The sequence below is a fragment of the Electrophorus electricus genome, chromosome 15 (genome assembly GCF_013358815.1).
Source record: "Electrophorus electricus isolate fEleEle1 chromosome 15, fEleEle1.pri, whole genome shotgun sequence".
Taxonomy (NCBI): Eukaryota; Metazoa; Chordata; class Actinopteri; order Gymnotiformes; family Gymnotidae; genus Electrophorus; species Electrophorus electricus.
This window is the reverse complement of record NC_049549.1, coordinates 3,668,276-3,691,716: the sequence shown is the minus strand read 5'-3', so window position 1 is coordinate 3,691,716 and position 23,441 is coordinate 3,668,276. Positions and strand designations below refer to the sequence as shown.

Below are 23,441 nucleotides of genomic sequence, written 5' to 3'. Positions count from 1 at the left end.
TGATAATAATAATAATAATAATATAATGTGATGTTACTGTAGCCCCAATGAATAATAATAATAATAATAATAATAATAATAATAATAATAATACTAATAATTGGCATCTAGCATTCCCACTAACATCCACCCTGACAGCTGGAGAGTGAAAAACAAAAGGAAGTGACTGTGACCAGAATTAATGATTCTTCCATAACTGTAGTTAACTGTTTAATAACAGTTAACATTCTGAATTACAGTTGAAGGAAATTCTGCTGAAACAGAAAATCTGACCATCTATTAATGGTAAATACTACTACTGCAGAATTTCAGATACAAACTCTGTGAAGTCTTGCCCAGCGGAGACCATCATGATACGTGTAAGTGAACCTCCTGACCATGAGCTGCGGGGTCAAGATTTAAAAGGAATGCATTTATTTATTCTCCTTTTCTGATGAGGTAATTGTAGAGATCATATCTGTGCTGTCTGTGATGCTGTATGACTGAACTGGCCACATTCATCAACTCAGTCAGAAATACTAATATTGCTAACCAGGAATGCAGATGACATGGTGCTAAATAATTACTACTGATATTAGCATCCATTTATTTACAAACATGCTACAATGTTTAGTTCCCATTATCTTTTAACTGAGCTGCATGGAGACAACACAGCAGGAACTCCACCCAGCCTCATCTCCAACCACCTGGACTCCATTATTCACCAACACGCAGGCATGTTCACGCTGAATCACTTTCCCCTGGCCCTGTGGAGACTAACAGCCCAACCAATGCAGACGTATCTATCCTCCTCGCGGGACGACGGGACCATGACCACAGGACTCACCGATCGCTGTGCTGAGGTAGGACACCTGCTCCGTCTCCTTTCCATCATTGTACACAGCCAGATGCCAGATGCCTGAGTCCATGTACTGGATGAAGCCCGTTGCATGGCTGCTGAGGGGCACGAGACTCCGCGGTTGGGGCAGGGCTGGCATGCCCTCCACACCTGGAAAACCCTGAGCCAAGAGCCTCCGGCCATCCAATAGTTCCACAAAGTCAAACTGGAGGCAGAGCAGACAATGTGGGGAAAGAGTGAAGAAAAAGTGACGACAAAGCAGAGACAGAGTGGAGACGGAGAAACTGCAGTCAGGCTTTATGTTGACATATAAATCACATGAGCAAACAGGCAGACACTTTGGTATTGTACTGACATCAAAAAAACAAACTGATTATCAAACAGTTAAAAACATGATTCACAAAATTTTTGCCCCAAGAAGAATCTAGGCCATGGATTAAATCCCAGTAATCTGACACTATAGCAATGACACACACCAGTGCGTTGAGGTTGAGGTGCTCAGTGTTCAGCACTGATATGAGGTGTGTGTTTGGATCAGACACCTCACGCTCAGTCTCTGTACATGGCCAATAGTGCACACCACAAAATAAAACACATTTCCCATGCTGTCCTCCACCCCTACACACCCACCCATATTCTCCTCCACCCCCATACACCCACCCGTGCTGTCCTCCACCCCTACACACCCACCACAGACTTTGTGTGTTTGCCCAACGCACCTGTGTGTGAGATGGTGGAAGACCTCTCCTTCCATAGATCCCAACCAAGGCATCTTTACTAAGGGACACGTTGAATTTCAGGTACATCGGGTGGTCGATGAAGACCTGTGACCTCCAGAAGATTCCGGGTGGAATCTGTTGTGTGACCTTACGACCTATGTCTACCTCACCCATCTCTATGAAGCTGTCCTCTGGGAACAGGCCATCCGGTTTGCCTATGTAACAAAGCAGAAAGCAGTCAGAGACCACAGAGCGCCCAGCTCACGCTATGTCTTCAGTCATGCTGGTCACACAGGAACATTGTTCCGCCACAGGCTGGCCGTGTACATGTAAGGACTTGTTCTGCACGAGAGGAGAGTGTGTTTGCACCTGGGCCCAGTTTTCTTCACTCGACCCCATGGAATTGGCAACATCTGCTGGCCCTGTACATGAGCCAAGTTCTGCAACTCAGTGACGCTGAATACCAACATGCCTGCAAACAGAACCCTGAGGACATTTATGCAGGCATTGCCATGGGCAGCCTCGCCCACCACGGCAGATGGCAGTTCCTCAAAAGGGTCCATCATCTGCAGTGTGTTAGATCTGGAGAGACAAGCCACACTCTCCTGCCTCCCAATTTACTGCCACTGGATACAGCGCCAACACATCAGACCCAATTACTGGTCCAATCACACCAGGCAGACGGCGCATCTACCAGCACAAGAGCATCAAAACCATCACAAAACCTGTTGAAACGTGACAATGTCACAGATCTCTCCCATACAGACAGACCAAGGCAGGTCTCTCCCATACTGACTGACTGAGGCAGGTCTCTCCCATACAGACAGACCGAGGCAGGTCTCTCCTACACTGACAGACTGAGGCAGGTCTCTCCCACACAGACAGACTGAAGAAGAGAAAACTTACCCCACTGTGCCCCTCACTGGTTCTACCATGGGGGTTAGTGCGTGTGTGCCCCTCATTGGCTCTACCATGCGGGTTAGCATGTGTGTGCCACTCACTGGCTCTACCACGGGGGTTAGCGTGGGCTTTCTACCTCTGCCAACCAAACTTGACTCTAGTTTGTAAAATGAAAGGAAGGCGTGACTTCTTTGGATGGGACACAAGTTCTAATCCCCCTTGAGCCTGGGAAGCCCACTCCCTAAAGCAGGGCCATCCCTCTCTCCATGAAGGAAGAAAAGTCTGCCACTTCTCACACATCTTTCATTGGATTACAATGCAGACCTCACAGTGAACTGCCAAGACTGGGCACAGCATGGAGAAGAATGATAAATAATCCTGGATCTGCATAAGACTGAAATATCAGAACTAAGACGTTAGAACTTGGGCCAATCATGAGCTGTGTCAGTGCAAATCTGGAAAGACATTAGTTGGAAATTTTTTGGAATGTGTCAGAGAATTCAGGCCAAAGGGACATTAGATTATAATCCTAAATCTTGTGGGGAGAAGTTTGCTAGTTAAAGTATTTCTCTAGACCTTCATTTTGGAAATCTTTGGGGGGTTATTTTCAAGAAAAAGGGTCCCCATCACTGTCCTATGTTCCTTTTATTATCCAGGTATCTAGAACCAAAAATAAATGAATGAGCATATGACTATATCCATTACAACATCAGAGAGGGAACAGTCTGGAGTGTTCACCAAAAATGGCTTGATCAGGAATTGATTTCAAAATTACATTATTTCTGCAAAGATCCTTTTTTTTTTTTAAACCAAACATTTCTCATTGGCATACATATTTACACATACCATCATCTTTGGCAGTGCGGTCTGGGATCTGGAGGCCGGTCTTGCTGAAGGGTGGTTGGTCCAGGTCTGTGGAGAGTGCCCCCCCATGGCTACTGTCTTCAGACTGCGCAAACAGCTGCCTGTGCACGGGCTGCAGGTGCCAGTTCAACCCAAACAGGTGCATGACTGCAAGAGGACAGGAGACCTATGGGTTAGCAACCGTGAGCGTTTATTAAAGGCACAGTTCAGCCAGGCTACACTGGCTGACAATGAGGGAAAACTAGTGTTTCAGTCAGCATTATGTCACTTATAGCAATATTCAACTGAATTCTTTTGTAGACGTGTCTTCAAATGCAATTTTGTTTAAATTTTCTATCTAGGCATCTGATTTGGTGTGATTTTACCTAATCTCATTAGATTAGATTGGATTGGATTGAATTAGATTGGACTGGATTAGATTAGATTAGATCGGACTGGTTTATATTATATTAGATCAGATTATATTATATTATATTATATTATATTATATTATATTAGATTAGATTAGATTGGACTAGATTATATTACATTATATTATATTAGATTGGACTGGATTAGATTAGATTGGACTGGATTATATTATATTATATTGGACTGAATTGGATTAGATTAGATTAGATATCCAGTCAACAGTGCCCTGTGGTCAAAAACTAACCGCTAATGAAGAGTTGTTGGAGAGCTAACAAACTGTGCATGGCAAATTATCAGATGTTTAAAAAAAATTAAGGTTTGTAATTGAATAGGTAGTGAGTGCAGAATAATATAATTAAAATGTGGGATTAATTATCCACGTCCATTAGTAGGTAAGAGTGGCGGTAACACGTATTTCAGATGGGATTCCTTATGATCTTTGGTGTGCTTAATTCTCAGTGTCTGTGTATCACATTTTGAGGGTTAGTGTCATGGGGCTATACAGTCAGGGTTTTGCAGGGCTTTATTTGGGGTTATGATTAGGGTTAGGGTTAGGGTTGCGTAGGGTTTAGGATTAGTGCTTTGTAAGGTTTAAAGAGTTCTGTCTAATAAGGGATATAAACAGTAAGTGAATTTCATTGATGATAAAAAAAAACAGTGTGCATGCTCAAAGAGCTGTAAATGCAACAGCCCCTTACTCCAGTGTCAAGAAAATGGTTGGAACTACCAGAATAGCCAAGAGCCTCCGGACTAAGGCTATTCTCCGCATCCCAGGGACCACACTAATAGTCCCCCTACACCCTCCCTACAGCAAGAAACACAAGGGAATGATCACGTCAGCAAGAAAGGAACAGAGGCCAGCGTGGATGTGTGAACACTAGCAGACACACGGCGCTTATATTTCACAAAGTAGACAAAAATAGTGAAGAGCTCTAGGACAAAGAAGTGCACAGACTAAGGGGGAGGAACCTGCGTGATGGATCACTACAGAGAACACGCATCACCATCTTAGCTCTGCCTTCTGCGGTCAACAACAAGAACCAAAAAGGCAGAAGGAGTTTTATTTTTGGTAAAAATAAAGAAGCAGAACCATCCTAAAGTTGGAGTGGATGTGAAGGACAGTTTGCGACACTCTGTCCTAAACGTACCTTTCAAAGATCCTCCTTATTTTTCATTCATGAACATAAACTGGCTCCAGTTCAGCCACACCTCCCGTTCCTGCTCCGCTCAGACCACGTGGGGAGAATTCTGCTGCTAAATCAGTTTTATTTCTTCTGCTCTGCAGTAAATATCTCATCCTGATGAAGGTCTAACCAGATGATTTATTCTACTGTCATTTCATTCAAAGAAAAGAAATGCACAACTGTGAACATTCTGAAATCCCAGAATCAATCTTGATTTGTGTGTGGCTGGCAACTTAAACTATTATGTTCTGCTGTTCCAAAGATGGAAGAGTTCACCAAGCCATCAGAGGAGCACTCTGCCCCAGCTACACACTGCAAAAACCAGCACAAAAACCAACCAAAGGGTTGGATTCTTATTACTTACTATGAAATGACCACTAGAAATAAAAACAGATTTTTAAAAAAAGCTTGTGTGAATGAACATGTCAGTAAATATTGGGGAAGTAAAGGAATTTTTACATTTTCTCAAGCGCTCAAGGAAGCATTGACTTGCCAAAGTTCTCCTTCCGAGGACCGACTTCTGCTGGCACTAGGGACATTCTTCTACACACGTGGCCTGCTATAGGTCATACCCAACGCACTGTGACTATTTCATATCAACAATCTCCACACAAGATGTCTGTGGAATTACAGACAAGAAGCTGAGAAATTTAGACTAAATCCAAGTCTTCTGGTTCATAACAGCTCTAGACAGATAATGGCTCATTAATAATAATAATGCTTCATTAATATTTCATGCAGTGATTTTATAGTTTATAGTTTTATATTTGTGACCTGCTAATGCTACATGTTAGACATGGATGTGTGAAGACAAACTGAATAGTCACGCCTACCTCTGTGATTTATACCAACATTCCTTATCCTATGTGTCATAATATTACACAGGTCCTAACATTACAGACGTAGTAAACGTTCCTTAGGTATATGTTCGGAAAGCTAATTCCATCTGATTAATACTTAAAAATACATAATTAATAAAGATGATGCCTATCTCTGAATTTATATATTTTTTGATGAATTGTGGGTTGGAATCCTGATCAGGGTGTCTCCAGCGTGGTCCTTTAGGTAAGACCCTTAATGCTGCCTACCTCATTAACAATGAGAGTTCAAAATAAGAGTCCCACCCGCACGGACATCGCCCGGGTTAACGAGGTCCGTGTCAGATGCTGGGGGACCAGGACAATCTGGTGAAATGCGGACTACTGGAACAAATACAAGACCCTCATGGACGAGAGAGAAGATCAGAGGACTGTTGGAATGTTACTACACCAGTAACCCCAGTGTGAGAGCTGTTATCACAACCTGAGATCATCAAGGTACAGCACACATGCTACGGCAAGGGGGAGCCAGGAGGAAAGGTCAGAGGGGAGATACCATCATCATCCTCACACCTTGAACTCGACACCCAAGACCCAATGAGTCCATGCACCAAGATCAACACCAGTGCTGCTAACCTGAGACTGAAGGTCATGGCAAAGCTGAACAGACCAAGACCAAGTGAAGAACCTGAAATGTCTGCTGGAAAATGTGAATGCAGCACTATATATATATATATATATATATATATATATATATATATATATATATATATACATACATACACACACACACACACACACACACACACACACACACACACACACACAACAGCTCCTGTGAACACACAGGAGAGTGTTTCAGAGGATCTTTAACCTTCCGTGAATGTGCTGTAGGCAGGGAGGATCTGGTGCTAACACAGTGTCATTAATAATGAATCCAAATGACAGACGCTTCACTGAGCTGAGACGGATCAGCGGCAGTTCTGTTTACCGAGTAGGAGCTTTCCCACACTTCCCTTCTGCTTCCAAAGAAAAACAAAGAATTTGCACAACTGGCCTCATTGGGTCCTTGCTATGATAGGCACACTGCCTTCTCCAGACGCTGTAAAAGCCCTGGTCCCTGAGTCTGGGTAGCGAGGGGCTTGCGGTGGCACCAGTCTCAGCCTCAAACTGGGAGCTGCACTGACAGACTGAGGACCAAACTAGCGGTGATGAGGAGAAATGCGCAGCTCTCTGCCCACTGCTCACTCGTCAATTAATTACAATCATATTAGACAGCTCCACGCGGCTTACTCACGCCGCTCACGCTGCTAGAACGTCTGGCTCAGCAGTGATGGGGCCCTTTCATGGCGTCCGCCGGAGGCAGGATCTGCTTCGCTCTGGCTTACTGAATCAATAGCTATTTGGAAAATTGCTGAGCACATTTCACTGACTGCGTTCCAACAGATTTTGGCATTCCTGCGACGAGCCCGGATTTCTGAGCTCCCTTTTCATGGAAGTAAACATGGGGTAGAAAAAAGAAGTCAAGCCTGTCTTGTGAGAGCAGAAACGAAAATGATCAGGCATGTGTGTACAGCAGGAACAGCTGAGGGCAGAGGAGCACAAACCCTTCACACACGGCAGGATTTGTCAGTCTTGGCTACTGCAAGACTTTTCATTCTAACTCTGCTTCCTGCCCTCTCCATCTCTGTTTCCCTCTTGCTCCATCTCTTTATTTCCCTACATTTCTCTCCCCCTCTATCCATTTTCACCTCCCTTCCTCTCGATTTCCCTCCATCCGTTCCTCTCCCTCTGTCTCTATTTACCTCCCCTTCTCTCATTGATTTGTAGTTCTCTGTCAACAGACAAATGCTGAGTGCCGAGTCAGCGTATGAGCGCCAGGCAGGACAATCCCATCAAAGACACTGCAAGGCTGGGTGTCATTCCAGATGTTCAGGTGCAGGCCTGTATCTGCCCTATGCAGCATGCTTGAAGACTTGAAAGCTTATGAAATGTTCCCCTGCTTCTCAGCCCAGGAACAGCCCAGGAACTTTCCTGCACTTCAGGGCTGCAGGGCAGGGTAGGGCACCCATCACCCACCCATCACCCACCAATCACCCAACCATCACCCACTCATCACCCTGTCATCACCCACTCATTAGCCTGTCATCACCCACCCATCACCCTGTTATCACCCACTCATCACTCACTCATCACCCTGTCATCACCTAACCATCACCCTGTCATCACCTAACCATCACCCTGTCATCACCCACTCATCACACACTCATCAGCCTGTCATCACCCACCCATCACCCGCCCATCACCCACCCATCACCCTGTTATCACCCACTCATCACACACTCATCAGCCTGTCATCACCCACCCATCACCCACTCATCACCCACTCATCACCCACTCATCACACACTCATCAGCCTGCCATCACCCAACCATCACCCAATCATCACTCACTCATCACCCTGTAATCACCCAACCATTACCCACTCATCACCCTGTCATCACCCACCCATCACCCACTCATCACCCTGTCATCACCCACTCATCACCCTGTCATCACCCACCCATCACCCAGTTATCATCCACCCATCACCCAGTTATCATCCACTCAACACCCACTCATCACCCTGTCATCACCCACCCATCACCTTGTCATCACCCACCCATCACCCTGTCATCACGCACCCATCACCCAGTTATCATCCACTCAACACCCACTCATCATCCTATCACCCACTCATCACACACTCATCAGCCTGTCATCACCCAACCATCACCCACTCATCACCCTGTCATCACCCACCCATCACCCTGTTATCATCCACTCATCAGCCTGTCATCACCCACCCATCACCCTGTTATCACCCTCATCACTCACTCATCACCCTGTAATCACCCAACCATTACCCACTCATCACCCTGTCATCACCCACCCATCACCCTGTCATCACCCACTCATCACACACTCATCACCCTGTCATCATCCACTCATCACCCTGTCATCACGCACCCATCACCCAGTTATCATCCACTCAACACCCACTCATCATCCTATCACCCACTCATCACACACTCATCAGCCTGTCATCACCCAACCATCACCCACTCATCACCCTGTCATCACCCACCCATCACCCTGTTATCACCCACTCATCACTCACTCATCACCCTGTAATCACCCAACCATTACCCACTCATCACCCTGTCATCACCCAACCATCACTCACTCATCACCCTGTAATCACCCAACCATTACCCACTCATCACCCTGTCATCACCCACCCATCACCCTGTTATCATCCACCCATCACCCTGTTATCACCCACTCATCACTCACTCATCACCCTGTAATCACCCAACCATTACCCACTCATCACCCTGTCATCACCCACTCATCACCGTCATCACCCACTCATCACCCTGTCATCACCCACTCATCACCCTGTCATCACGCACCCATCACCCAGTTATCATCCACCCATCACCCAGTTATCATCCACTCAACACCCACTCATCACCCTGTCATCACCCACCCATCACCCTGTCATCACCCTGTCATCACCCACCCATCACCCAGTTATCATCCACTCAACACCCACTCATCATCCTATCACACACTCATCACACACTCATCAGCCTGTCATCACCCAACCATCACCCACTCATCACCCAGTCATCATTCACTCATCACCCTGTCACCACCCACTCATCACACAACCATCACCCAGTCATCATTCACTCATCACAGAATGATTGAATATAAGCCTGCCTGTCACAAGTATATTACCATATTATCATTGATTATTCATATTCAAATAATCATATAATATGGTTATTTCCCCTTAGACACCAACGTGATGGTGTGTTGAAGGCAGCTGGTTCTAATTAGCTGTCTAATTGCTCTGACACCTCTGTAACACCCCTCACCCCTGTTACATACCCTCACCTCTCACTACATCCTCACCCCTGTTACATACCCTCACCTCTCACTACACATCCTCAGACCTGTTACATACCCTCACCTCTCACTACACATCCTCAGACCTGTTACATACCCTCACCTCCCACTACACACCCTCACACCCCTCACCCCTGTTACATATCCTCACCTCCCACTACACACCTCACACCCCTCACCCATTACATACCATCACCTCTCACTACACACCCTCACACCCCTCATCCCTGTTACATACCCTCACCTCTCACTACACACCCTCACACCCCTCATCCCTGTTACATACCCTCACCTCTCACTACACACCCTCATACCCCTCACCCCGTTACATACCCTCAACTCCCACTACACACCTCACACCCCTCACCCCGTTACATACCCTCACCTCTCACTACACACCCTCACACCCCTCACCCCTATTACATTTACATTTTACATTTACAGCATTTAGCAGACGTTCTTATCCAGAGCGACTTACAAAAGTGCTTTGTCATTTACTCATAGAATATATCCAAGTTACATAGAATATATTCAAGTTACATACCCTCACACCCCTCACCCCTGTTACATACCCTCACCTCTCACTACACACTTACCCCTGTTACATACCGTCACCTCTCGATACACACCCTCACATCCCTTACCCTGCTACATACCCTCACCTCCCACTACACACCCCTAACCCGTTACATACCCTCACCTCCCACTACACACCTCACACCCCTCACCCGTTACATACCCTCACCTCCCACTACACACCTCACACCCCTCACCCGTTACATACCTTCACCTCTCACTACACACCCTCACCCGTTACATACCCTCACCTCCCACTACACACCTCACACCCCTCACCTGTTACATACCTTCACCTCCCACTACACACCCTCACCCGTTACATACCCTCACCTCCCACTACACACCTCACACCCCTCACCCGTTACATACCTTCACCTCCCACTACACACCCTAACCCGTTACATACCTTCACCTCTCACTACACACCCCTAACCCGTTACATACCCTCACCTCTCACTACACACCCCTAACCCGCTACATACCCTCACCTCTCACTACACACCCTCACCCGTTACATACCTTCACCTCCCACTACACACCTCACACCCCTCACCCGTTACATACCCTCACCTCCCACTACACACCTCACACCCCTCACCCGCTACATACCCTCACCTCCCACTACACACCTCACACCCCTCACCCGTTACATACCTTCACCTCCCACTACACACCCTCACCCATTACATACCCTCACCTCCCACTACACACCCTCACCCGCTACATACCCTCACCTCTCACTACACACCCTCACCCGTTACATACCTTCACCTCCCACTACACACCTCACACCCCTCACCCGTTACATACCCTCACCTCCCACTACACACCTCCCACCCCTCACCCGCTACATACCCTCACCTCCCACTACACACCTCACACCCCTCACCCGTTACATACCTTCACCTCCCACTACACACCCTCACCCATTACATACCCTCACCTCCCACTACACACCCTCACCCGCTACATACCCTCACCTCCCACTACACACCCTCACCCGCTACATACCCTCACCTCCCACTACACACCCTCACACCCCTCACCCGTTACATACCCTCACCTCCCACTACACACCTCACACCCCTCACCCGCTACATACCCTCACCTCCCACTACACACCTCACACCCCTCACCCGTTACATACCTTCACCATACCCTCACCTCCCACTACACACCCTCACCCGCTACATACCCTCACCTCTCACTACACACCCTCACCCGTTACATACCTTCACCTCCCACTACACACCTCACACCCCTCACCCGTTACATACCCTCACCTCCCACTACACACCTCACACCCCTCACCCGCTACATACCCTCACCTCCCACTACACACCTCACACCCCTCACCCGTTACATACCTTCACCTCCCACTACACACCCTCACCCATTACATACCCTCACCTCCCACTACACACCCTCACCCGCTACATACCCTCACCTCCCACTACACACCCTCACCCGCTACATACCCTCACCTCCCACTACACACCCTCACCCGCTACATACCCTCACCTCTCACTACACACCCTAACCCGCTACATACCCTCACCTCCCACTACACACCCTCACCCGCTACATACCCTCACCTCCCACTACACACCCTCACCCGCTACATACCCTCACCTCCCACTACACACCCTCACCCGCTACATACCCTCACCTCTCACTACACACCCTAACCCGCTACATACCCTCACCTCTCACTACACACCCTCACCCGCTACATACCCTCACCTCTCACTACACACCCTCACCCGCTACATACCCTCACCTCTCACTACACACCCTCACCCCATTACATACCCTCACCTCCCACTACACACCCTCACCCGCTACATTCCCTCACCTCCCACTACACACCCTCACCCGTTACATACCCTCACCTCCCACTACACACCCTCACCCGCTACATACCCTCACCTCTCACTACACACCCTCACCCGCTACATACCCTCACCTCTCACTACACACCCTCACCCGCTACATACCCTCACCTCTCACTACACACCCTCACCCGTTACACACCCTCACCTCTCACTACACACCCTCACCCGCTACATACCCTCACCTCCCACTACACACCCTCACCCGCTACATACCCTCACCTCCCACTACACACCCTCACCCGCTACATACCCTCACCTCCCACTACACACCCTCACCCGCTACATACCCTCACCTCTCACTACACACCCTCACCCGCTACATACCCTCACCTCCCACTACACACCCTCACCCGCTACATACCCTCACCTCCCACTACACACCCTCACCCGCTACATACCCTCACCTCTCACTACACACCCTCACCTCGTTACATACCCTCACCTCCCACTACACACCCTCACCCGCTACATACCCTCACCTCCCACTACACACCCTCACCCGCTACATACCCTCACCTCTCACTACACACCCTCACCCGTTACATACCCTCACCTCCCACTACACACCCTCACCCGTTACATACCCTCACCTCTCACTACACACCCTCACCCCATTACATACCCTCACCTCCCACTACACACCCTCACCCGCTACATACCCTCACCTCTCACTACACACCCTCACCCGCTACATACCCTCACCTCCCACTACACACCCTCACCCGCTACATACCCTCACCTCCCACTACACACCCTCACCCGCTACATACCCTCACCTCCCACTACACACCCTCACCCGTTACATACCCTCACCTCCCACTACACACCCTCACCCGCTACATACCCTCACCTCTCACTACACACCCTCACCCGCTACATACCCTCACCTCCCACTACACACCCTCACCCGCTACATACCCTCACCTCTCACTACACACCCTCACCCGCTACATACCCTCACCTCTCACTACACACCCCTCACCCGCTACATACCCTCACCTCTCACTACACACCCTCACCCGCTACATACCCTCACCTCCCACTACACACCCTCACCCGCTACATACCCTCACCTCCCACTACACACCCTCACCCGTTACACACCCTCACCTCTCACTACACACCCTCACCCGTTATATACCCTCACCTCTCACTACACACCCTCACCCGTTACATACCTTCACCTCCCACTACACACCTCACACCCCTCACCCGTTACATACCCTCACCTCCCACTACACACCTCACACCCCTCACCCGCTACATACCCTCACCTCCCACTACACACCTCACACCCCTCACCCGTTACATACCTTCACCTCCCACTACACACCCTCACCCATTACATACCCTCACCTCCCACTACACACCCTCACCCGCTACATACCCTCACCTCTCACTACACACCCTCACCCGCTACATACCCTCACCTCCCACTACACACCCTCACCCGCTACATACCCTCACCTCTCACTACACACCCTCACCCGCTACATACCCTCACCTCCCACTACACACCCTCACCCGCTACATACCCTCACCTCCCACTACACACCCTCACCCGTTATATACCCTCACCTCTCACTACACACCCTCACCCGTTACATACCTTCACCTCCCACTACACACCTCACACCCCTCACCCGTTACATACCCTCACCTCCCACTACACACCTCACACCCCTCACCCGCTACATACCCTCACCTCCCACTACACACCTCACACCCCTCACCCGTTACATACCTTCACCTCCCACTACACACCCTCACCCATTACATACCCTCACCTCCCACTACACACCCTCACCCGCTACATACCCTCACCTCTCACTACACACCCTCACCCGCTACATACCCTCACCTCTCACTACACACCCTCACCTCTCACTACATACCCTCACCTCTCACTACACACCCTCACCCGCTACATTCCCTCACCCCATTATACCACTTCGCCCCATACACCTCCTCACACCACCCTCTTGTCTGTTAATTAAAAATAGTAAAATATCTGCTTTCAGAGAGGCAGCAGGTGGCTTTATAAAACAGTCTTGAGGAATCTTTCACTTCTGAGTGAAACTGTGAAGAATCTGTTAAGAGTGAATCATTTCTCCATACTGTCTTCATATGTGTGTGTGTGTGTGTGTGTGTGTGTGTGTCCATGTGAGAGAGAGTGAGACCAGTGTAATCTCACTCTATTCTTAGATTAAATGTGCACGTTTCCCCAGACTGTGGCTGCATAATATGATCACAGGAAACAGACTCATTTTCCAAAGACAATTTTAGGCCCAGTCCAGAAGAGAAAATGTTATTCTTTCCTAAATTCCAAATTCAATATACAACATGGAAAAAGCCAAATCCCACATTAGGATGAGTTAGCACAATATTATAAAATGTTCCACTGAGAAAACATCTGGCCCGCAATAACGTAAGAGTGACACGGTAAACAGGCTCACTAGAACTGTGTGGACATGGGTCTGGGGTAACCTGGGGTAACCTGGGGTAACCACTGAAACGTGAATCTGAGTGTGAGGGGGGCTCTGGATTCACCAGTAAGACCACAAAAGAGCCATGTGGGACCATGTGGGAACTCAGCAAACTGATGACCTTCTGCAAAACCATACCATGCCACTTATTAATCCACCCACACACACACACACACACACTTGTGAGTCAAAACATCTGTCAGGAGGTTTAATTGGGTTCATTAGTCAACACAGCTAGAGTTTCCAATTACAGGTCTCAATAATTAATTGCACTTCAAATTAACTATATTTTCTCATCAGCTTTTAATTAAACATGGCCCCTTGTTCCTGATTGGAATTTTCCGATTCGCAGGGTGAGCTAAGGTGTCTTCAGGGTAAGCTACATGTTTACTCGAGGGTACACGGGGAGATGAGAGAGATGGTCCTGATTTTTTGGGTTGAGTAATTACATGAAGTAATTAAGCCCCATCAGCCTGTTGGGCTCCTCGGAGCTCCTGGTGTGGTCAAAACTGAAATCACACACACTCACATCCAGGTTCAGCACGTCGGTGATGCCAAGGTCCTTCTTTCCACTGAGCAGCTGCTCATGGTCGCTAAATAGCTAGCAGCTTATTAAAAAACATTTAGACAATTCTTGAAGCCAAAAAGAAATGAATAATAACACTTTGGCACCATTTAGCCAGAGGGAGAGGGTGGAAATTCTGTTTCCCCCCCCCCCCCCCCACCATTCTGCTGCGATGTTAATTCTCCCTTTGTGATGGAGAAGCAAAATCTATTTCTCTCTCTGATGAGGGAGAACTGCAAGAACATACACTGCCAGATCCTCACAGATGTGATTCTCTCAGATGTGATTCTCTTAGATGTGATTCTGTCAGATGTGATTCTCTCAGATGTGCCTTCATATGTCCCCTTTGATCTTATTTCTACCCCCACTGGATAATGCATTTCAGTGCATTTTAAAACATAATCATTTATATGCTAAACAGGTACACATGTTAAAGCAAACCATACAACATTCTTTCAGAACTCTGAATGAATCACACACTTGAATTTTGATGGTAATGGAAAATTACTCACAATTACAGACTCATATATTCTCACATACTTATTCACTCACATACGCCTATACTCGTATATAAATACATACTTAAATCTTGTCAAATGTAAGGAACGTGACACTTCACATGGGAGAATATGCAAAACATCACACTGCATAACATTTACAACCAGACACAGAGGGCACAAGAAGACTGAGGTGAGATCACCAACACTGCCTGCCCACAATCACACCAGAGTGCAGCTTTATGTAAAACCAACTTCAAACATCAGTTAAAGACTAAATATCCAAACTGGTATGGGATGGGGCTATATTTCAAAATCTGAAAGAAGGCTATAAAAGAAACTAAAATACATTCATCATAAGGAAGAAGACGAAATACATTTCGCATAAAGTTCTTCAACTGTTCAGACTAACTGTGAGTGTGTTCAGGTGCAAACTGTGTGAGTGTGTGCAGGTGCAGGTGTGTTCAAGTGCAGACTAACTGTGAGAATGTGTTCAGGTGCAGACTATGTGAGTGTGTTCAGCTGCAGACTGTGTGAGTGTGTGTTCAGGTGCGGATGTGTTCAGTTGCAGACTGTGTGAGTGAGTGTTGAGGTGCCGACGGTGTGAGTGTGTTCAGGTGCAGGTGTGTTCAGGTGCAGACTGTGTGAGTGTGTTCAGGTGCAGGTGTGTTCAGGTGCAGACTGTGTGGATGTGTTTAATTGCAGACTGTGAGTGAGTGTTCAGGTGCAGACTGTGTGGATGTGTTCAGGTGCAGGTGTGTTCAGGTGCAGACTGTGTGGATGTGTTCAGTTGCAGACTGTGTGAGTGAGTGTTCAGGTGCAGACCGTGTGAGTGTGTGTGTTCAGGTGCAGGTGTGTTCAGGTGCAGACTGTGTGAGTGTGTGTGTTCAGGTACAGGTGTGTTCAGGTGCAGACTGTGTGTGTGTTCAGGTGCAGGTGTGTTCAGGTGCAGACTGTGTGAGTGTGTTCAGGTGCAGATGTGTTCAGGTGCAGACTGTGTGAGTGTGTGTTCAGGTACAGGTGTGTTCAGGTGCAGACTGTGTGAGTGTGTGTTCAGGTGCAGACTGTGTGAGTGTGTGTTCAGGTGCAGACTGTGTGAGTGTGTGTGTTCAGGTGCAGGTGTGTTCAGGTGCAGACTGTGCGAGTGTGTGTGTTCAGGTGCAGGTGTGTTCAGGTGCAGACTGTGTGAGTGTGTGTGTTCAGGTGCAGACTGTGTGAGTGTGTGTTCAGGTGCAGCCTCACCTATGAAGTACAGCAGCAGCAGCAGCAGGCTGACGGAGACAACAATGGCACTGAGGGCAGCACAGCGCCAGCTGCAGTGCTTGGAGTTCTTCTTCAGGCTGAACGCAGGCCGGGCGAAGGCGGTGCGAGGCAGGGGGCGGGGCGGGGGGGAATACACGGTGCTGGAGGTCAGAGGGTAAGCAGGCGATGTGGTGCAGTACAGCGGTGACGATGCTCCAGGCTTGAAAAGAAAGTGTCTGCAAAAGTGTAAGAACAGGGTACTGTACAAGCTCATCAAGAAGAGAGACAGAGAGACTCAGAACAACACCCTGGAGAAAGACACTTCCCCCCGTGCTAAAACTGCAGAACACAAGGACTTCAACCCTTTGCATGTGGTCAGTAAAGTTGTCAGTAAGGACTGTTGCCATAGTCACCTGCACCAGGGAACTTCCCTGCCACCATGGTTTGTTGTACTAAAAATGTGAATCGATACAGAATGTAATTTACAACAGGAGTGACCAGCGGATCCTTGTTAATATGGCGCTGGGTGGTGAGAGTGTGTGTCAGCAGTGCCACGGGGCTGTGGGGCTTGTACATACAGCAGGACATGTGGTACAGGCGCATTACATGTCCCCAAACAACAAGATATTCTCTGTTTACAGAACATGTGAGCTAGAGAAAGAGACAGGGCCTGTTTACAGTCCCTGAACCTAGAGGAGCCACTAGCTACTGCTGACTGTCACTCAGACTGCTTTACTGACCACAGATGGTTTACATACGAATGTGTGTGCAACAGGATTTCACGATACACAGTGACCACGAGCCTAAAGATCAACTGGAAGTGTCCTTGCTGTGAAGGACCATGGTCAGTTCTCTTCTGAAACTTATGATGGATGCAAGATGACCCAAAAATGTTTCAATGGTTTGGCATGAACATGCAAAATACATTTACACTGAAATTAAACACTGTTAACTTTATTTACACGGAAACTGAAGTTTTACACATAAAAGTTAAAGTGCGGAGCGGCCACCCAGGAGAGTTCCCCCTGCTGCACGGCAAAGCAGACTGTATTAATCGTGGTGACCGCGGCACAGAACATGCAACATACCCGTCTGTGTAAGCATCGTCACGGCGACCTGTGGCCAGTATGTCCATCTCTATAATGTTGTCCTGTAAAGTCCCTAGGAATGTCTGCTGTGCTATGCTTCTACACACAGGTGGAGAGATGGACAGGTGGAGTGAGAGTGAGACGCATGCATGCAGGGAGATGGAGAAATCCACACACACAAACAAGAAGCAAAATCAAGCCCCTTATGTAACTAAACTACTGTTGAGGGATATTGGTGTCCCAGTCAAAAGATTCCCACCCTCTTCCCCCTGTCTTTGCCCAAACAGTGGTTCCACCCCGAGCTTGTACCTGGTGTTGTATGAGCCTTGCCCTTCTCTGCAAGAGCCCTGCTTCTCTCTGATAAACATTAGAGTATTCAGGCTCCTTTGTAGTTGTGGTTAGAAGAAAACAAGGTGTCATGTTACCATCCAACCCTTATGCAGTTCTGCAAGTGTGAGCACTTGCTATGGTTAACACACAACATTTTTCATTAAGATAATAAGCAGGTACATAAATAACTAAATCACATATTATGCTGACAGAATTCCCAATAGAAAACACCATGTCCCATTTTCACATTGTGTTTTTGAAGTAATAAATAGTCTAAGAAGTAGCGGGTTATTAACATTCAGGAGCAGAACTTTCTCCACTCAGTCAGTGGAGCTCTTGTGCTCAGCGCTGCCGTGGCAGTGTGTCCGAGCGCACAGTTCCATAAGGGACAAAGATAGCAGAAAAATCAACCATCAGCACAGCGAGGACAGGACCCACACTTCCAGTTCAACAAGACAACAGCCTCCGTTCTCCCTCCGTGCCCATCCTGGGCTTCTCTGCTCACCGCCTCTCACACTCACACTTGTCGGCTGGTGTGTTTGGGCTGTGAGATTTGGAAAACTCTTGGCCATCTCTTGCTGAATGAGCGAGAGGAACACACCAGGCCAGCTGTGCCAGTGCTACCAGGGGGTGGGATCATTATAAAGACCATTAAGGCCCAACAACTCGCCACATTACCAGTCCTTGTGGGCTTTCATAATGGTTCCAGTTAGTGTCAAAGGACTTCAGATAATTGATGGTTCTTGCATGGACAAAGAGGCCGCTGATTTATTTGCTTTCTGACGTTTCCTTTCCTCCTGCATGCAGGCTAGCAGGACCATCTGTTCCCGTTCCTCTGGGAATACCTGTGACAGATCCAACTTTGGGAAAAACCACGGTGCTTAATCAGTCATTATGTTGCTAAGTGTCCCTCTGCAAACTGAAATTAACATTAATTTTCCTGCTGAATGGACAGCCACACAGCAGTGATAACAGTGGTGTTGAGGAGGGTGGAGAGCACCAACACTGCTGAACACGAGTGCAGGTCCACTAACACACATACAGGACCTCCTAATGACCAGTCTAAAGAGGGTCCAACAGTAATGGGGCAGGCTGCCTCCATCAAACTACTCAAATGAGAAGACTTCAGCCTAATCTACATAACATCAAACAACGAAAGCTAGTGGAGAACTGTTAGCGTGTGCCCTTAACAAAAAGAGAACTTTTAATCATAAAGAACAACACTTTAGCATTTAATCAACACTAGCATTATTTGGATGGAGAACCTCCTTTAACATGGATTCGTTGTTTAAATGGACCTCAGATGAACAGGATGTGCTGTTTCTGGGAGTTTACAGGTCCTCAGGGGTCAGAGTGAAATCTGAACATCAGTGTGCATCAGTTCAGCCTGATCTCGCTTAAATCGCACATGAGCAGCGTCCAGACGGACGCTGACATCAGTACACGGCATAGTGCAGCTCTACAGCACACGTGACACAGTGCAGTTCTACAGCACACGTGGCTCCACAGCACACGTGACACAGTGCAGTTCTACAGCACACGTGGCTCTACAGCAGATGTGACACAGTACAGCTCTACAGCACAACGCAGCTCTACAGAACACGTGGCACAGTGCGGCTCTACAGCATATGCAGCACACTGCAGCTCTACAGTGCAGCTCTACAGCACACGCAGCTCTACAGAACACATGGCACAGTGCGGCTCTACAGCATATGCAGCACACTGCAGCTCTACAGTGCAGCTCTACAGCACACGCAGCTCTACAGAACACGTGGCACAGTGCGGCTCTACAGCATATGCAGCACACTGCAGCTCTACAGTGCAGCTCTACAGCACACGCAGCTCTACAGAACACGTGGCACAGTGCGGCTCCACAGCATATGCAGCACACTGCAGCTCTACAGTGCAGCTCTACAGCACACGCAGCTCTACAGAACACGTGGCACAGTGCGGCTCTACAGCATATGCAGCACACTGCAGCTCTACAGTGCAGCTCTACAGCACACGCAGCTCTACAGAACACGTGGCAGTGCGGCTCTACAGCATATGCAGCACACTGCAGCTGTACAGTGCAGTTCTACAGCACACGCAGCACTTCACAGATGTTCTCCCAAAGAAGCCTCCCAAAACAGGGTGATGGAACGTAAATGAGGACTAGTGTGCAGCAGGGACAATGGTGGCATATAGCTGCCTGAGTGCAACTCTGTTATGATTATGATATGTAAGTGCATTTTCTTAGGAATAACATTCTCAGTTATTCTCAGTTTGGAAGGAAAAAAGACAATTCTGTTCTCTTGTTTTGGTTCATGATATGAATGCAGTTTGAATGCAGTTTGAATGCACAGCCCTGTGTGCAGGATATCTACTGAAAGTCATTCTGCAGTAGAGAGAGGGGTAAAGTATGTGATTTACTAATATTCTCAGACTTCCCAGCATGCAGTGCAAACATGCTGTGTGATGGACTACTATCATATCACCCATCAGTCCAACAAATCCACTTCACTAATTAGCCCAAGAGGACATTAACAAACATGCAACTAGACAATACAACAAAAACCTTGTATGACTCCACATATCAGCATATTAATTCACCCTGGTACATCCTTATATAGCACTGTGTCACCCTTATATTATAGCACTGTATTACCCTTATATAGTACTGTATCACCCTTATATAGCACTGTGTCACCCTTATATAGCTTTGTGTCACCCTTCTATAGCACTGTGTCACAATTATATTATAGCACTGTATTACCCTTATATAGTACTGTATCACCCTTATATAGCACTGTGTCACCATTATATAACACTGTGTCACCCTTATATAGCACTGTCACCCATATATAGTACTGTGTCACCCTTATGTAGCACTGTATCACCCTAATATAGCACTGTACCACCCTTGTATAGAACTATGTCGCCCTTATATAGCACTGTGTCACCCTTATATAGCACTGTCACCCTTATATAGTACTGTGTCACCCTTATATAGCACTGCCACCCTTATATAGCACTGTCACCCTTATATAGTACGATGTCGCCCTTATATAGCACTGTCACCTTTATATAGCACTGTCACCCTTATATAGCACTGCCACCCTTATATAGTACTGTGTCACCCTTATATAGCACTGTCACCCTTATATAGTACTGTGTCGCCCTTATATAGCACTGTCACCTTTATATAGCATTGCCACCCTTATATAGCACTGTCACCCTTATATAGCACTGCCACCCTTATATAGTACTGTGTCACCCTTATATAGCACTGTCACCCTTATATAGTACTGTGTCACCCTTATATAGCACTCCTTATATAGTACTGTGTCACCCTTATATAGTACTGTGTCACCCTTATATAGCACTGTCACCCTTATATAGTATGATGTCACCCTTATATAGCACTGTGTCACCCTTATATAGCACTGTGTCACCCTTATATAGCACTGTGTCACCCTTATATAGCACTGTGTCACCCTTATATAGCACTGCCACCCTTATATAGTACTGTGTCACCCTTATATAGCACTGTCACCCTTATATAGTACTGTGTCACCCTTATATAGCACTGCCACCCTTATATAGCACTGTCACCCTTATATAGCACTGTCACCTTTATATAGCACTGCCACCCTTATATAGTACTGTGTCACCCTTATATAGCACTGTCACCCTTATATAGTACTGTGTCACCCTTATATAGCATTGCCACCCTTATATAGCACTGTCACCCTTATATAGTACTGTGTCACCCTTATATAGCACTGTCACCCTTATATAGTATGATGTCGCCCTTATATAGCACTGTCACCTTTATATAGCACTGCCACCCTTATATAGCACTGTCACCCTTATATAGCGCTGCCACCCTTATATAGTACTGTGTCACCCTTATATAGCACTGTGTCACCCTTATATAGCCCTGTCACCCTTATATAGTACTATGTCACCATTATATAGCACTGTGTCACCCTTATATAGTACTATGTCACCCTTATATAGCACTGTGTCACCCTTATATAGTACTATGTCACCCTTATATAGCACTGTGTCACCCTTGTATATTACTATTTCATCCTTATATAGCACTGTGTCACCCTTATATAGCCCTGTCACCCTTATATAGTACTATGTCACCATTATATAGCACTGTGTCACCCTTATATAGCACTGTCACCCTTATATAGTACTATGTCACCCTTATATAGCACTGTGTCACCCTTGTATATTACTATTTCACCCTTATATACCACTGTGTCACCCTTATATAGCACTGTCACCCTTATATAGTACTGTGTCACCCTTATATAGCACTGTCACCTTTATATAGCACTGCCACCCTTATATAGCACTGTCACCCTTATATAGTACTGTGTCACCCTTATGTAGCACTGTCACCCTTATATAGTATGATGTCGCCCTTATATAGCACTGTCACCTTTATATAGCACTGCCACCCTTATATAGCACTGTCACCCTTATATAGCGCTGCCACCCTTATATAGTACTGTGTCACCCTTATATAGCACTGTGTCACCCTTATGTAGCACTGTCACCCTTATATAGTACTATGTCACCCTTATATAGCACCGTGTCACCCTTATATAGCACTGATACTAGGATAATAAGACACCATGAGCTGAGTGTTGTAACACCAGTAAAAGTCTTGGCCAACCTGGTCTCCAGAGGAATGTTACTGTTGAGGAGCCAGTTGTCCTGGGCACTGCCAGAGTCCTGGGTGCTGGAGGGCCCCTCGGGGGCGGCAGTGCTGTCGGTGGTGGTGGGGCTGGCATTGCTGCGTGGGGCGTAGCTCTCGGTGGGAGCAGGGCTGGCATTGCTGCGTGGGGCATAGCTGTCAGTGGGGGCAGGGCTGGAGCTGCTGCGTGGGGCGTAGCTGCAGTGACTGAGCGAGCCCAGCGAGGTGAGGTGCTGGTGGTTAGGTGAGTGGGAGTGTGGTAGCGGGAGGGGTGGTGTGCGAGTCCTGGAGTGGTTCTGAAAAGAGCCGTCTAAGAAAGGGAGAGAAAGGGAGACAGAGCATTCGTCTAATTAATACACTAAACACCTGAAA

The 23,441-nt window shown here is 47.5% G+C and overlaps 1 protein-coding gene across 9 annotated transcripts in view; it reads right to left on the bottom strand.

The window, feature by feature from the left end:
* Window positions 1-23,441, bottom strand: part of tenm4 (teneurin transmembrane protein 4) — a 170,194-nt gene that overhangs the window by 74,166 nt on the left and 72,587 nt on the right. For 6 of the 9 annotated variants that reach the window (XM_035534068.1, XM_035534067.1, XM_035534070.1 and 3 more), the window contains 6 exons: window positions 23,049-23,379; window positions 18,044-18,142; window positions 16,956-17,191; window positions 3,304-3,468; window positions 1,558-1,772; window positions 827-1,043 (listed from right to left, as the gene is read on the bottom strand). In XM_035534068.1, the coding sequence (XP_035389961.1) occupies window positions 827-1,043; window positions 1,558-1,772; window positions 3,304-3,468; window positions 16,956-17,191; window positions 18,044-18,142; window positions 23,049-23,379 (1,263 nt within the window). The remainder of the gene's footprint in view (window positions 1-826; window positions 1,044-1,557; window positions 1,773-3,303; window positions 3,469-16,955; window positions 17,192-18,043; window positions 18,143-23,048; window positions 23,380-23,441) is intronic. The other 3 variants (XM_035534073.1, XM_035534074.1, XM_035534075.1) reach the window with 1 other exon arrangement.